The sequence below is a fragment of the Phoca vitulina genome, unplaced genomic scaffold, assembly GCF_004348235.1.
Source record: "Phoca vitulina isolate PV1807 unplaced genomic scaffold, GSC_HSeal_1.0 scaffold19, whole genome shotgun sequence".
In the NCBI taxonomy this organism is placed as follows: Eukaryota; Metazoa; Chordata; class Mammalia; order Carnivora; family Phocidae; genus Phoca; species Phoca vitulina.
Genome location: NW_022589722.1, coordinates 13,742,766 through 13,760,631, shown reverse-complemented (window position 1 = coordinate 13,760,631; position 17,866 = coordinate 13,742,766). Strand labels below are relative to the sequence as shown.

At 38.0% G+C, this 17,866-nt stretch overlaps 1 protein-coding gene and 2 pseudogenes across 13 annotated transcripts in view; 1 reads left to right on the top strand and 2 right to left on the bottom strand.

Annotated features, from left to right (window-relative positions):
* The first annotated feature begins 375 nt into the window (after positions 1 to 375).
* The window catches only part of ANKS1B (ankyrin repeat and sterile alpha motif domain containing 1B), a 1,095,895-nt gene continuing 1,078,404 nt past the window's right edge, over positions 376 to 17,866 (top strand). For all 13 annotated transcript variants that reach the window (XM_032416344.1, XM_032416343.1, XM_032416340.1 and 10 more), the window contains exon 1: positions 376 to 569. In XM_032416344.1, the coding sequence (XP_032272235.1) occupies positions 436 to 569 (134 nt within the window). In that variant the 5' untranslated portion in view covers positions 376 to 435. The remainder of the gene's footprint in view (positions 570 to 17,866) is intronic.
* LOC116640135 lies at positions 2,204 to 2,314 on the bottom strand (annotated as a pseudogene).
* On the bottom strand, positions 8,439 to 11,754 carry LOC116639760 (annotated as a pseudogene).

The following is a 17,866-nucleotide window of genomic DNA, read 5'->3' as shown; positions in this document are numbered from 1 at the left end:
GGGTGCGCGGGCCGCCGCCGCGGCGGTTGTTCGTTGCGCCCCGGCTCCGGCGAGGACTGCCTCCGCCTCCTCTTCCTGCGACTTCCTTAGTCCTCAGCATCCTCCTCGCTCTCTTTAAAAAGCACCCCCTCACGCCCCACCCGCGGGAACGAGGCCTCGGGAATTCAGGGGAGTGGCTGTGGGGGCGCATCGCGGCTCCCCGCTCGGCCAGCCCCTCTTCCTAGACATGGTCTGATCCCCATTGTAAAAGCTGCGCCCTGAAGAGGAGGAGAGTGGTGTTCCCGGCTTGGGGCTGCAGGAATCTCTTCGTGCTGAAGCTCTTGCATTATTTTAGGGTGGGGCGGGGAGGGCCCTGGATTTTGGGGAGTGGGGGTGGGCGGGGAGGAGGACGGGGGGGGCGGGGGAAGGACTCTGTGAGGGAGCCGGTGAAAGACTATGGGGAAGGACCAGGAGCTGCTGGAAGCTGCCCGCACTGGAAATGTGGCTCTGGTGGAGAAACTCCTGTCTGGCAGGAAAGGAGGGATCCTGGGCGGTGGATCTGGACCCTTGCCCCTGTCTAATCTGCTAAGGTAAGGACGGGAACCAGCTCTGGGATTGCATACCTCGTTTTGCATTGTGATAGATCCATTCTCCTCCTCATGGTTATTGCACCTGGTGGCTGCCAGCGATTCATTCTTAAATTAGGCAGGAAAACAGACTGTGTGTGTGGAGAGGAGGCATGAGGCTCCCAGTCAGATTGATGCCTTAGATTCTTTGAGTAATTTGAAAATAGCCTTCCATCAATGCGTCAGTAGCTACTTTTTCTGAGCTGTGGTGCAGAACTTGTACATGTACTGGGGTTGCTGGAAGAAAATCGGTGTTCCACTCGCTTTTCACCAGTATTTATAATGTATTTTTAGTGTCGAACCCAGCTTTTTTTGTCTATTTGAATGAAATTGGTAGAGAAGCTATTGCGTGCATGCAATTACCCTGCAAAAAGCAACAGCCTTTGGGTGCTGCTACCTTCTCTTGCAGAAGGCATTTGCTGTGCTGTGGGTTATGATCCCACAAATTGAAGTGAGCGAACCTTCTGATGAGAGGTCACCAGTACAGGGTGTGTGTAAAACTTGATGAGACAGGTGAGGCAGTACTTCCAGTTACCTGGACATAGAGTGAAACTTGGTTAGTAGGATGACGGATGTCAGGTCGGGATTGGGATAGTGTATATGGAATGTAGTAGAGGCCTTTTAATATGAAGATGTTGCGGGTGAGACTAATATTGCTTGGAGACTGAGATGACATTTAAAAAAATGTCAAGGTCTTTATTCAGCAGGCAGTACCTTAGAAATAGCTGGGTTGATTTGCATATTTGAAAAACTATGAACTTAAAAGTTGAATTGATGGACAAATTAAATAAGTTAAGAGGGAAGAAGCCTGAAGAATATTCACTAGGTAAAATGCAAGGAAAGCTCTTTAGTTCATAAAATTATGGCTATTCACTTTGCCCTGGATATTTTTGGAAGCATCAATTATCATTAATATCTTCACCCTAAAATATCTCTTAAGCAACCCAACTGTACTTGTAAAAATTTTAAAAAATCCAAGTGATTTTCTTGGCTTTTAAAAACTCTTTGGTTTTGTCAAGTTTAATACAGACTGCTGGCTGCTGGATGATAACATTGTGTCCTTTACTCAGGTTCTTATATGTTATAGTGGTCAGGCGGTGCAGTTAATTACAATACTGGCTAATAAGGAAAATGAAAACATCTGTATTAGAGTGAAATGAATTTAGTTGGCAAATAGTTGATGGGATTTTAAAAAGCTCCATATGTGATCATCTATACTTGTTAATAGTGACATTTTATTGGAATGATAGTTCAGATCAATGAATTATGGGACTTTTTTTTGTTGATCTTAGAAGTGATGACTCTTGTGTGTACTCTCTTGTTAAGTAATTTTCACTTTAAAATGCGAGTAGACAGTGTGGACATATTTCAGATTATAGCTCTAATAATTGCCAATTTATATAAAAGCCGTTTATCTGGTTATGGCTTTAAAGTTGCAGATAAAATAAATATGTTTACTAGTTGATTGAATTAGTTGTAAGAATGATTATGGCCAGAAACATATATTCTGAAAGAGGTTTCTAAGTAATCAATTCTTTTGGAAAAACACTAAGGAATTCTTTGAGAACAGTGAGAACTTCAGTAAATTTTATTGAGATAAATGGTATTTTAAAAAGCCTATCTTTTTGATAGAAGTTAAAGGTAAACATCTTTTAAACTGATAAGAACAGATACTACACTTGATCTTAGCCAAAAGGCCGAGAAGCGATGGGGTAAACATCTTTTAAATACTTTCTCAGTTGTGCCATTTAAAAAAAGAATAGATGGCAAATTTTAGGAATTAAATGATAAAATTTCAAAATTGTAACCCACAACATACTTCTTGAATAAGAGGTTTTCCCTTTTGCTGTTTTTTCCAGAGGTAAGAGTGGTAGCTCTAAAACAGAAATGTGCCTTGAGAACAAAACTAAAAAACATGGGTTCATTGGCGTAGTTTGAAGTTGTAAAAGTCAAAATCAAAACCAGTAACCTTTAAACTTGAATCTATCTCATACTGAATAAACAACTAAAGCAATGTCTTTGAAGAAAATGAGGGTTGAAATTGTATTCTTTGGGTGATCCATTGCATAAAATGAAATTCCTAAGAAGGCACATTTAATTTAGTTGTTACTTTTTTCACAAATGATTGTCATCAGAAATTTATTTACAGAATGATGGAAATGTGGCCTCTTCCTCTTCAAACATAATGATACTTGGGCATTTTTAAATACTTTGGAATGAATTACAGAATAGATTTGCCACTACCTCCTCCCTGCCTTTATTACTTGTGTTGTGTAATAATCGTGTCAGATCCTGTGCTATTATGTATATCATCTCATTCAATTCTTGTATCAGCTTTAACTGGCTGAGCCTCATTTCAGGGGACTGAAGAGTTAGGAAGATTAAGGATTTGCCCAAGGTCACTTAATTAGTAATGGCAAAGATCTGAAGTTATGTGATTTAAATTTGCTTTTCCACATCTTAAGTCTTATTCATTGAGTCTGTTTGATTCATGAAAATTTAAGATACTGGCTTAGCCTCTTTTTTTGCTATGAATAATTTGACTTAAAAATCCTTAATTCTTTTCCTAATTACAACAACAACAAAAATCTCATGACAGCCTTTTGAGGGATCACTAGATAAGAACTTTTCTGAAGATGCTTTTGATGACATAATTGCCTACTAAGTGAGCAGTAGCTACCTGATGGGGAATCAGGTATGCTTGGGTGACACTGCATTTTCAGCAACAGTAAGAATGACCTTCAATAAATATAAAAATCTAAGCCTCACTGTCCTGTTCTATAAAATGGGAATAATAATAGTACCTATTATATAGTTGTAAGAATTAAGTGAAATAGAAATGAATGCAAAGCATTTAGCACATTGGTGTTTATCATTAGTGTTATTATTTCTCTTGCAGCTTTAAAGCACTTGACTCTATTTCTTAAGGTCTTGATTACTAAAGATTTGTTTCATATTGGACATGGAGTAAATTTCTTTAGTAGAATTTCCATTAGAATTACAGAATGTGCAAATAAAATGGGGCCTTTTATTCAACTTCTGACCTAGAGGAATTACCTGTAACACCCTTTACCAGTTAGTTATTCTAGCCTTGTAAAATCCTTAAATGACTAGATCCATTCCATTTTTTTGGACAGCTCTAATTATTAAAAAAAAGTTATCCTTATATCGAGTTGAAATCCTCCTCCCTGTAATTTCCAGCAGTTGGTACTAGTTGGCAATGGAGTGTAGGTGAAGTTAGATTTTCATACTTTTCACTATTCTCTTTTTACTTCTTTGCATATTCTCAAATTCTGCAATGACTCTCGTAAAGGTGGTGAGCAGAAATGAACAAAATGCACCAAATATCAGTTGACCAGAGTAAATATACTGGGACTTGATATACTGTTGAATTAAAACAACAACAACAACAAAAAAAACAGGTTACAAAATAGCATTTGTAGCATGATGCTTTTTTTTTTTTTAAAGAAAAAATAAGTGTGTGTGAAAATTTATAATGTGCATTAAGAAGTCCGGTATGATAAACACTGAAATGTAAAAAGTAGTATTCATCTTTGAGTGGTAGAATTGTGGGTGATCTTTATTTTATTTTTGCTATCTACATTTTTCAGTATTCTAAAATGAAGATGTATTATGTAATCAAAATACCAGCTATTTAAAACATCATACAATGAAATTATTATCTTTTTATTATTGATTTAAGACAAATCTTAATACAGGCCAGTTTTACTGAGGTATATAATGACATTGGCTCACACTGAGCAGATACTTAAAACTTCCACGTATTTTTTTCAGTGACTTGTGAAGCAGTGGTTTCCCTATCATTCTTGTAAAAGTGTTGATTGAACTTAAGTTAGTCCTATTACATTTTATCTTCCTTGTTTTAGCCTATATTTATAATCTATTTAGATCTTTTTGATTCTTGAGTCTATCTTCCAGCATAGTAACTTTGCATCATCTGTAGATTTAATAAGCATGTTTTCTATAATTGGAATTCAACACATGATGATATAATCCCTAAAGAACCTTTCTTTAGCTTACTATAAATTTAAAAGCAGCAAACTTTACACATGGTATTTCTACCAGCATTGAAGCCACTTAATAGAACTTTCATTCAGCTACTTCTAATATACCTATGAGAATATTATGAGGTATTTTATCCATTGCCCTTCTGAATTCATGCTGTGTCCTGTTTATGGCATTCCTTTGATCTATTTCTAGTAGTAACTCTATAAATTCCACCCAAATCAGGCTACTTTATTATAGCTTGTTTACAGTAGTGAAGTGTTGATGATGCCTAGTACTGATGCAAATTCCTTCTTCCCCCTTGTACCTAATTCTTCTGGGTCTGAATACTTACGTTCATTTAAAATGTCTGTTATGATCTCTGCCTTTTTGAAATTTCAATAATCTCCCAACATCATTTGTTTATACTTTTTGGTTTGAAAATGATTCTCACTAGAGATGATAGAAGCAAAATAGAAGTTGGGAAGAATCAAATTCTTGGCATTGTTAGATGTCACAGGAAATTCTCTTGTGGTCTGTCAGAGCTTAAGGTTACATTATCTGTTATAGAAGTGAACTTTTTATACTTCTCTTTTTCAAACTTAGTTGAAAGGGACATTAACATTTTCCCAGGTAAATGCTTTTTTGTGTTTGTCTTCAGTTATACCTCTCTCTCATCCACCCCTTTTGTCTTTAAAGAAATCTGAGCTCCTTAGAGCTCACCAGAGTACTCAAATTACCTCCTTCCTTTTCTCGCTCCACACTGTATGTGAAGTTTCATTTTATTTAACATCTTTCATGAGACAGCTGCAAACCTTTTCAAGTGTCTTCCTTTGACATAACTACCTTTTAATCTAAACAAAAATAATTCCTATTTAGAATGTATATTGAATCATTTCTTAGTGAGTCTAGATTAAGAATTATTTGTATTTTAATAAAGCAATAAAAAGTTTTATGTCTCAAATTTACTTTTCTTCATGACTCAAAGGATCACAGGTAAAGCATATTTAGTAAACTTTTGTTGAACATAAAGAATCCAGTTCTCAAGACCCCCATGTGAAAAAGTAGATCTGTAAGAAGTAGGGGAAAATAGTCTCTAGTCACCAAAGACATACAAACCAGAGAGTTTACAAATTTTTCAGATTTAGGATTCAGTTCATGAAGTTTTTGGTGATGGGTACAAGGAGGTAAGAGGCACCTCGGAAGTGTAATTTTCACAACTATTTGGGTAATTGTGGCTATTGGGACTCTGATAAGGTACTCACTTTCAGGGAAACTGCATTGGTTAAATGGAATAAATCACAAATAGAGCATTTAAACTGTAATGAAAATGTTATATCTATAAAAATAGTCAAGTTGCAAGTGGGTTATCTATTTTAGCTAGTAATGATGTTTGAAGCGGTGATTGCACCATTATGTTCAGGGAGCTGTGTCTGCCAGAGTGAACAGTGCCAGCTGCGTGATGGGGAGTGAAGAGAGGAGAGGGAATTTTGTTACTGACCTCTTTCTCTACTAAGCTAGCTTTTCAGCTCCCTCTTCAAAACAGGGAGACTGATGTGTAGTAGGGAATTAGGACAACCAGCCAGTGACTACTACTCACTCTGTCCATTCCTACATTACCTAATTCCTAGTGTATCTCAGTGGTTTCTTTTTTTTTTAAAGATTTTATTTATTTATTCATGAGAGAGAGAGAGAGGCAGAGGGAGAAGCAGGCTCCCAAGGAGCAGGGAGCCCGATGTGGGACTCGATCCCAGGACCCTGAGATCATGACCTGAGCCGAAGGCAGATGCTTAACCATCTGAGCCACCCAGGTGCCCTCTCAGTGGTTTCTTACAGTTGATGGAAGGGTGGAACAGATCTTCACTGACATTAATGCAGAAGCTTACAATATTCAGCATTGCCCCTATTGACTTTAGCAGTTTAACCTCTCAGGTGACAGTAAACACAATTTGATTTGTTCAGTTGTATACTAAAATGATTTAATTATGTATTTGATGTAATTTTGGAAAATTCTTTCGAGGAGCCTATTATAGAACATTCATCCTGAGTATTTAACTGGAAATGGAAGCTGACTACAATTCAAATCAAGGGTTAGAAAAAACTAATTTTAGCCTACAGAACCTGAAGTTATTTAACATTTAATGCATTTTAGTGTGTCTTTGGTTCCATTTTGAACATATTGCAGCATAGTTTTAGTTAATTAAAATATGATGAGTTTTGATTCATCATAGAATATTTTATATTTTAAAAAGCAGGAATTTACACAGAAGACTCATCTGTGTTCCATTTCTTTCTCATGTATGTGATGATATGGTCAGGTACACCATATGGCAGGAGGCACAATGCCCGTTGAAAACTCAGTGAATTTTCCTGTGTAACACAGATCTAGGAATTTTTCTTAGAGTCCAGTTTTCTTCCTTTGCATCTGTAGGACGGGAAGTGAATTCTGTGTTTGTGTTAAACCTGGGTACGGCATGAAGTTGTGTGAGTTTTGAGTGTGGATCAGAATATATGGTCAGAGGATAAATTTTGTTTTTGTCAGTCTCTTCTGCAGTCTCCAAAGAGTGTTCATCTCTGAATCTGTTTCTTAGAGATAGTGCTTCCTTATTTAACAGTCTGTCTTCATGAATTTGTCTGTAAAAATGGAACTTTGATTCAGTTGTAGAGTTATTTGGCTTCTACTGTCTTGTGAGAGCAGCTTTATTTAAAGTGGTTAATTACTTCTAGTTAAGTGAACTGAGACAGTTGGCCTAGACTTGTCACCATGCTTTGATCAAATTGAATCAAATCTTGACTGATAGATGTGGGCATAAACAGCCAACCTAATTTCTTGCAGCCTGCTTGGTATTTCTGTTCCCCATACCACATTCCCTTTAACCCTTCCTACCCAGATCTCTTTTTTCTTCAAAGAAAGCCTCTTCTCCATTTTAATTGCTACAAGTCAGCCTGGCTCTAGTTTTTGTGCCAGTTGTCCCTCTCCTAAGGGGAAACCAATTTTATGTGAGGAGTAGAATTGGGAAGGGCTGTGTAGTGAGACATAGATTAAGAAGAACATTATCATTAGCCATCAGGGAAATTCAAATCAAAACCACACTGAGATACCACCTTACACCAGTTAGAATGGCAAAAATTGACAAGGCAAGAAACAACAAATGTTGGACAGGTTGTGGAGAAAGGGGAACCCTCTTACACTGTTGGTGGGAATGCGAATTGGTACAGCCACTTTGGAAAACAGTGTGGAGGTGCCTCAGAAAATTAAAAATAGAGCTACCCCATGACCCAGCAATTGCACTACTGGGTATTTACCCCAAAGACACAGATGTAGTGAAAAGAAGGGCCATATGCATCCCAATGTTCATAGCAGCAATGTCCACAATAGCCAGACTGTGGAAAGAGCCAAGATGCCCTTCAACAGATGAATGGATAAAGAAGATGTGGTCCATGTATACAATGGAATATTATTCAGCCATCAGAAAGGATGAATATCCAACTTTTACATCAACATGGATGGGCCTGGAGGAGATTATGCTAAGTGAAATAAGTCAAGCAGAGAAAGTCAATTATCATATGGTTTCACTTATTTGTGGAACATAAGGAATAGCATGGAGGACATTAGGAGAAGGAAGGGAAAAATGAAGGGGGAGAAATCGGAGGGAGAGATGAACCATGAGAGACTATAGACTCTGAGAAACAAACTGAGGGTTTTAGAGGGGAGGGCGGGGGGGGGGGGATGGGTTTGCCCGGTGATGGGTATTAAAGAGGGCATGTACTGCATGGAGCACTGGGTATTATACACAAACAATGAATCATGGATCACTACATCAAAAACTAATGATGTATGGTGACTAACATAATAAAATAAAATTAAAAAAGGAAGAACAAATATTGGACCTTCAAAATGAAAGAGTTTACAGAGTTTGCATTCCTCATGTCTAGTTTCCTGCCTACCTCAGTGTTAATTTCTCCTCTAACTTCATGGATCGCTGCTCTTATAACTTACCTAACTTTACCCTACCTCCAAATACTACTATTTGTGGGAGTTGAAGTGTGATTGATTGGGAGAGGCTTTTAGGAAGAGGAAATTCTTTTAGTATTTTCACTTAAAGAGCAAACAAAACTTTAGGCCCAAATAGTAATGCTTTGGAGCTCTTGTTAGCAGAGCTGATGGAGTGAATTTTGCCAGATTTGCAAGAGGGGTTGGTTAAAGGTGGTCATTTATTTTTACTTCTTATGAGGCTGATGCTGTCAAAAGAGAAAGGGATTTGACTGGAGACATGAGAAATGGGATGGCATAGGGTTGGTGCTGGAAAAGCCTTTTCTTTTTGCTATTTATTTCATCCCTAGAACTTTTTATTGATATCTAGTATAGTAACACACCCGTCTTAGATATCAGCTTGTGGTATGTTGTTTGCCTATTCCAGAAGTTATTCCTTAGATGTACGTATTTATTATATAATCACAGATGACAAGTATATGGAATAGAATTGTATATGAGCTTTGACATCTAATGCGGTTTGAGATTTAAATTCTTTTAAATGCATTTTCTTGTTATTTAAAACTTCAGTACCTAGGTTATTCCATAAATGTTTTACTGTACCGGAAAGGCATTTGAAGTTATGACCCCAGGATCCCAATTTCATTCTTCCTCATTAAACTTTTCTTTTTTTTCTTTTCTTTTTTTTGGCCTAAATTACTATTTAACCACTTTGAGTCCTTGTTTGGTACCTCTAGTTACTAATCTGCATTTAAAATGTTTTATGTACCATAGAAATATGCTAAATATAGTATCTTATGTTTTGAATATACTAAAAAACTGCTGCATTTACTTACAGAATTATCCCTATTTTGTATAACTATTTTACTGTTAGTATGGGACATGGGAGTGAGTGGGAGTGTGTTTGGGAGGAGCAGCAGGAATTATGCAGAGATGTTCTTTGGCACGGTGAATTCTAGCAGTGGGGTACTCTAGGACAGAGTTGCTTCCTGTTTATTTGCTTTGGCTAGTGACCAGAGTGATCTGTCACTCTGAAGTTTGATAGAAGCTTTGAAGACATAATCAGAGAAGGTGAGGAATTATGAATAATGGTTAAAGTATTCATATAAGTTTTTCCACTGGTATGTTTTATGCTATATATTTGGGTATATTTAGACCAAGTCTTATTAATCAGTGAAGCAGCCACTCTCCAACTAACCCAACAGCTCAGTCAGGATTTCATAGGGAACTGACATCCAAGAACAATGATAACAAAGAATGATCTCTCATTATTTTCACAAATATTTCTTGAGTACCTTGTGGATTCTAAAATTGAATGAGATCATCTCTACCTAACCCCAAGTATTTGTAGAATAGTGGAACAGGTATGTCAACAAAGAGTTAAAGTACAGTGTGATATTTACTGTAATGGAAGTACCAAATAATGCAACAGGAATGTGAAGAGCAAGAAGTCTTCCTTAATTCTATCTAGGAGGAGTAGTCAAGGGAAACTTCAGAGAAGAGGTGTGTCTTGAATTTTATGGATGAATGGGAGTTTGCCAGGCTGACCGTTTAAGGGAAGGGCTTTTCCGGAAAAGGAATAATATATTCAATAATAGTATGTGAAAATGTAGGTTATAATTTGGAGTATTATAAGTAGTTTGGTATAGAACATGGGTAAGAGGCAAGTCTGGAGATTGAAGGACTTGTGTGCTATCCTAAGGAGTTTTAACTTAATCCTGAAGAGCATGGTGATCCATTGACTTTTTTTCCCCCTCTAATTTTTGATATGTTACTTATTCATTTATGATGATAACATGACTCCTTCGAATAATTAGGTAAAAGATGAAAAAAATCACCCCTAATTCTATTGCTAAGACCCATTTGTTCCTATGTATGTTTAGTGTATTTTTTTTTTTAATGGATCAGTTATTTAATTATGTTCTTTGTAAGAAATTTAGAACACCAATTTGTGAGGGTAAACTCCATTTGTGAGAGAAAACACAGAGCGGAGGTAGCCCTGAAGCTGAGGAACAGCTTTGATTTTTGGCAGAATTTGAGAGTCCACAACTTTCTGATCAACCTTGCGCTGCTCTGTAATCTCGTATTTCTCTTTCTCGGTGTCGAAGATCTCACCCTCCTGGTGTCTGGGCTTACACAGCTTCTTCCTGAAGTAAGCATCAGTGAGATGTTTGGGGATTTTCACACTGCTGATATCAATTTTGGTAGAAGTAGCAATGATGAATTTCTGGTGTGTTCTACACAGAGGAACTCAATTGAAGGACAGAGGTCCGGTCACAAGTAGCAAGCCACTGCTCAGTTGCTTCAGGAAAACTACCCTCTTGCCTCTGTAGCGCCCAGTGAGGATGACCAAAATGGTCCCGGGAGTGATACTAGCTCGCAGCTTTCTCACGTGCTGACTGAAAGGTTTTTTGCCGTGGCTTAACAGCTTTCGAGGCACATCTTCAGTAGGGTAATACCTAGGCATTTTTTGAAGTTTAACCACTCGGGTACCGCCGTTCTTGTCACCACCAACTGGTTTTTGTGACAGTAGCAAGAACTTTCTCCTCCTTTTTCTTTTTTTTTTTTTTTTTTAAAGATTTTATTTATTTATTTGACAGAGAGAGGCAGAGCGAGAGAGGGAACACAAGCAGGGGGAGTGGGAGAGGGAGAAGCAGGCTTCCCGCCGAGCAGGGAGCCTGATGTGGGGCTTGATCCCAGGACCCTGAGATCATGAGCTGAGCCGAAGGCAGACGCTTAACAACTGAGCCACCCAGGCGCCCCTCTCCTTCTGTTTCTTTTCAACCCTGGATTTAGCTGTCGAATACTTCCTCTTGTACATGGCCTTTCTGGAATACATAGCCGATCGGGAGTATCTGCTGATTCCTCTGACAAGGACAGGGTTTCGGCTGCAGTGGGGCTTCCCCTTCTTTGGCGTTTTAGCCTTGGGGTTACCCTTCTTAGCCTTGCCACCGGCATCAGCCTTCTTAGCTTCAGGTTTCTTCTCCTTAGTATCTGGCTTCTCAGCTTTTTCACCTGCCATCTTGCAAGATGGGAAAGAGCTAGTGTAATTGTTATTAGATAAAGCATACATTTTGAATCCTGAATTTTCCACTTAATGGTATATTATAAACTTTTTCAGTGTTATTACAAAGCCTTCATAATCATATTTTTAATGGCATCTTAAAATATCTCATTTAGGTGTGCCTGGGTGGCTCAGTTGGTTAAGTGTCTGCCTTTGGCTTGGGTCATGATCTCAGGGTCCTGGGATGGAGCTCTGCATCAGGCTTCCTACTCAGCGGGGAGTCTGCTTGTTCCTCTCCCTTGTCCCTCACCCCTGCTCATGTTCTGTCTCTCTCTGTCTACTCTCTCAAATAAATAAAATCTTGAAAAATATTCCATTTAATGCAGAATTTTCATAGATCTCCTATATCAGAATCAAGCCTGTGGTTGTTTGTTAAATGTAGGAGTTTCCTGGTCTCACCTTGGACCTATTGGGTTAGAATTTCTGAGTAAAAGTTTTGGGAATATGCATTTCATAAGCTTCCCTAGGTAATTGTTATATACACTGAAGTGTGAGAACCACTGATCTGGTGTATATACCTTTACTTAAATATTCTTTTAATGTAGATACTTGGATGATGTTTATTTTATTTATTATTATAAGTAGTATAGTAGTATTATGATGAACATTGTCATACAACCTTTTTCAAAAATTATATTCTTAGGATATATTTCTAGAAGTGGAATTGCTAGTATTATTAATGCCCCAAATATTATGCCAGTTGTTTTACATGCTTTATATCCAGTCTTCACAACAGTCCTGAAAGATATTTATTATTAGCCTCATATTTATATATGGGGTAAAAGAGCAGAAAAATTGAATAACCTACCCACTTACAAAGCTAGTAAGTGACAGCATCAAGATTCAATTCAGGTCTTTCTGATCCCTAAATATCTTTTTATTGTGCCATATTGCTTCCTTGTTCCATGGGGATCAATGTTTATCCTGGGTTAAAATATGAAAATACCAATATGTTTCCAGTATGCAAATAGAAAGTACATTTTCTACAAAATTACCTAGTAACATATTTTAGTTCATACATAATTTTCAATTATTTTTATTTGTGCTCATCATATACTTTCACATTATGGGCAGTATTTTGTTTACATTTGTTTCTTGATAGCATATGAGTGATAAACTGGATTTAGTGTTAAAATAATTGAAGGTGTTTTAGGATATTTGTCAGTCATCATTTTCACTTTAAAAGAGGGTGGAACTGTTTTATCCAAAATTTCTTGGGTGCGTAATGGTATCTAACTTCTGTTGTCTTCATAGGTGGTTTAATAATTTGTCCATGCATGCCAAGTCTCCAGATGGGTGTGATTTATTTCTCCCCATTTCTTCCCTCCCATGAAAAGGTGGAAAATACAGTATTCACCGTAGTTTTCATTTAATTTTATGATTCATCTGTTCAAGCCAATAAATCTGAGCTCTTAGTTTTAACTGATTTCATTATTAACTCAAGGATCTTGTCAAATCTAGTGTTAGGCTCTGTAGAAAAACCAGGCAACCAGGCACTTTGTCCTTAGGACCTTCTCAACCCTTGTTTTTGTTCTCCTTTGTCCCTTTGCTAAGCCTTTTTGTTCCTTTCTTGTTCTGAGACATTCTTTGTCTTTTTTTTACCTGAAACCCAGAATTCTCATTCAGTTTTATCCTGTACAAATAAAAAGTTTTCTAAATTGCATCTTATTCCCTCATGCCATAGGTCTCCATTTTCAGGAACAGTAAATGGCATGGTAGAAAGAAGCAACAGAATGTAATGGAAGAAGTCAGAGTCTTGAGTTTGAATGAAAACTCTGCCATTGAATGGACATTTGGCCCAGGGCAAGTTATTTAACTTCTTTGGACCTCAGTCTCCTGATTTAGAAGTGAGGATGATATCTATCTTGTAGAGTTGTAAGGATTAAAGAAAATTTATATAAAATATCTAGCACATGGCTTATGACGTAGAAGGAACTCAAAATGTGTGCTTTTGTTGTTATTATTACTGAGGTATTATGGCTATGCAAGGAATAATTGTATAAATTTCATGAGTATCTTTATTTGATGTGAACTATAGGATATTTGCATTTTAATAGGTAACTTCTTTAGGTATATTGTCTTAAGTTAAATCTTTAATGGTGTAGGCAACAAGACAGGCCACTGGGGGTGATATATTTGCTTAGTCTTCCTCTGATCCCAGATAGTGATTACTTTTTTCTGCCTACTTTTAGGAGTAGTACGGGTCACCAGATATTTAGCATTAGTTTGTTATCTTCTACATTTCTCACAGAGCTAATTTGAGCAGAAAGAGATTGTGTTCTGCCACAGTTGTGCATGCTGTGCTATAATCTATAAGGTTAATGGTTTCCTAATAAGCTTATCATTGATATTTTCTTTATCTTGCTTTTTTTTTTTTTTAAAGATTTTATTTATTTGACAGAGAGAGACACAGTGAAAGAGGGAACACAAGCAGGGGGAGTGGGAGAGAGAGAAGCAGGCTTCCTGCTAAGCAGGGAACCCAATGTGGGGCTTGATCTCAGGACCTGGGACCATGACCTGAGCCGAAGGCAGACGCTTAACGACTGAGCCACCCAGGCGCCCCTATATGCTTTTTAAAGCATTATTAGTTGACAAATATTTTGAGGGTGTGTACTATGTATTCAGCATGGTGATGGTGCTTTGGAGTATAGAAAATAGATTCTCCCCTCTAGGCAATTTGCAGAAGTTACACACATGAGACGATAGCTCACTATATAGTAGTATCTAATTTCATAGAGTATAAAAGCTCACAAAGTCAGCTTTTTCTTTTGATCAGTCCAGTGTCAAAATTTGGCTCCCATCTTCCATTATATATCAATACATGACCTGCATCTGACCATGACTCAGGTTTAAGTAATTCTTTAATGGTTGGAGCTAGAACTTTAAAAAAAAAATAATTTTGATTTTGAAATAATCACATACTTGTGAAAAAGCTGGAAGTTTAGTTGAAATAACTTTTTTTCTCCGAACCATGTGAAAGTTGCCAACCTGATGCCCTGTCACCTCAGGATACTTTAGCTTGTATTTCCTAAAAGCAAGGGTATTTCCCTATACAACCACAATATAACTACTAAAATCAGGAAATTAATATTGCTACATTACAACCATTAGACCCCATTCAGGTTTTGGCAGTTGTCCCAATAATGTGCTTCATTGGAATCCAGTTCAAAATCATATATATTTTGTTGTCACACCTCCTTAATGTTCTTTGGTGTGGAAGAGTGTCTCAGTCTTTCCTTGACTTTTATGATCTTGATACTTTTTGAAGATGATAGGCTAGTTATTTTGTAAAATGTCCCTCAATTTGGGTTTGTCTGGTGTTTTCTTAGGATTAGATTCACATTGTGCTCATCTTTGGCAGGAATATCACAGAAGGATGCTGTGTTCTTTTCATTGCATCCTATCAGGTGGTGTGTGATTTTTTTTTTTAATTTTATTTTATTATGTTAGTCATCATACATTACATCATTAGTTTTTGATGTAGTGTTCCATGATTCATTGTTTGCGTATAACACCCAGTGCTCCATTCAATACGTGCCCTCTTTAATACCCATCACCAGGCTAATCCATCCCCCCACTCCCCTCTAAAACCCTCAGTTTGTTTCTTAGAGTCCATAGTCTCCCATGGTTCGTCTCCCCCTCTGATTCCGCCCCCCCCTTCGTTTTTCCCTTCCTACTATCTTCTTTTTTTTAACATATAATGTATTATTTGTTTCAGAGGTACAGGTCTGTGATTCATCAGTCTTACACAATTCACAGCACTCACCATAGCACATACCCTCCCCAATGTCTATCACCCAGCCACCTCATCCCTCCCACCCCCCACCACTCCAGCAATGCTGTTTGTTTCTTGAGATTAAGAATTTCTCATATCAGTGAGATCATATGATACTTGTCTTTCTCTGACTTATTTCGCCTAGCATAATACCCTCTAGTTCCATCCACGTCGTTGCAAATGGCAAGATTTCGTGTTTTTTGATGGCTGCATAATATTCCATTGTGTGTGTGTGTGTGTGTGTGTGTGTGTGTGTGTGTATATATCCTATACACATCTTTATCCATTCATCTGTTGACGGACATCTTGGCTCTTTCCATAGTTTGGCTGTTGTGGACATTGCTGCTATAAACATCGGGGTGCACGTACCCTTTCGGATCACTATATTTGTATTGTTGGGGTAAATACCCAGTAGTGCAATTGCTGGGTCATAGGATAGCTCTATCTTCAGCTTTTTGAGGAACGTCCATACTGTTTTCCAGAGTGGCTGCACCAGCTTGCATTCCCACCAACAGCGTTAGGAGGGTTCCCCTTTCTCCGCATCCTCGAGGTGGCGTGTGATTTTGATTTGTACTGTTGCTTATTATGTTCACTTTAATCACTTGTTTATGATAGTGTCTGTCAGGCTTCTATTTAGATAATTACTTTTCCCCTTTGTAATAACTATTTTGTGGCGAGGTATACTTAATTATCTGAATATCCCATTCTTCATCAAACTTTATTTATATAAGTATGGACTCCTGGTTTGCTATTTTATTGCATGGGTTTTAATGTATTACTGTCATTGTTAATTTTTGATGCTTAAATTGTCCCAGACTTAGCCAGTTTAAGTCCTTTAAGTCTGGCTTTTCTGAGTGATTCTTTGAGCATTTCCTTGATTTTGGCATCATAAAATGTTCCAGGACTCATCTTTCTCTGCCTCAGTTCTGGATCAGCCATTTCTCTAAGAAGCCAAAGTTCTTTTTATTGGAAAATGGTAAGTAGGTGGTAACATTTGGATATTAAGTATGGTCATTAGTGAAAAAATATATTCATACACAGAAATATATGCATTTATATCTGTATCTACCTATATTTATTGAAAATCATGGGTTTACAATGATGTGTCTAACTCCAGTCCAACTCCACAGGCAGGATTCATTTTGGTTTCTTCCTTCCTGTATTTGTAATTTCTTGCTCCAATAGTGAAAAACTTGACTTCTGTTCTCTTTAGTACATAGACTTACTTGATAAATTCCCCTGTATACAACCACTCCACCTCTCTACTGCCATACCCTCCCCTGAGTCTGTGTCTTCATTACCCAACTCAGGCTCTGCTACCCACATTAGCCTGATCTACACTGATACCTTCTTGCCATTTACAGTCTCTGACTCTTTATGCCAGTTCACATCTACAAAGGGATACCCTTTTTATCTTGCTTGGGGTCTAACCCCCTGAACTGGGTCACCCTTGCACGTGGATGCCCTCTTCACCCTGTTTGGACTCTTGACACCCTATGTTCAGATGTTCCTCTCTGCCACCACCACATGGATACCCTTTTCACCCTACTGGGGTTCTAACCCTCTCACATCATGCACCCCTTTATAGGGATGCCCTTTCCAACTTGCTTGGTACTGACACCTCATACTCAGCTGCCCCCAATATGCATATCTCCTTCCTTGGCTTGGGCTCTGTCAGCTTCACTGTAGGCCCCTGCAACCTCCCTCTTCCTTCTGGTGTGGATGATTATTTTTTTCTGCCCTTCTTAATAGCTTTAGAGGCTGAATTATTTTTTTATTTTATTTAAAAAATTTTTTTAAACAATTTAAAGATTTTATTTATTTACTTGACAGAGAGACAGCGAGAGAAGGAACACAAGCAGGGGGAATGGGAGAGGGAGAAACGGGCTTTCCGCAGAGCAGGGAGCCCGATGTGGGGCTCGATCCCAGGACCCTGAGATCATGACCTGAGCTGAATGCAGTCGCTTACCGACTGAGCCACCCAGGCACCCCTATTTTTTTATTTAAAAAAATTTTTTTAAAGATTTTATTTATTTGTCAGGGAGAGTATGCGCACAAGCAGGGGGAGCGGCAGGCAGAGGGAGAAGTAGGCTCCCTGCTGAGAAGGGAACCTGATGCGGGACTTGATCCCCGGACCCTGGGATCATGACCTGAGCCGAAGGCAGAAGCTTAACTGACTGAGCCACCCAGGCATCCCTAGAGACTGAATTGTTCAGGAAGAGAAGGGAAATAGGAGGAAGGAAAAGAAGAAAGAGAGTGGAAGAGGAAGGGGAAGAAAAGAGTAACATACTGCTCTTCTTTTTATCTGTGATAATGATGATAATGGTAAAAAATCTCAGCAATAGCTGTTCCCTTGTGTTGGAAGAAAATTGGGTTATGGGCAATTAAGAATTCTAGCTAACGTGAAGATTATGACCAAAGCT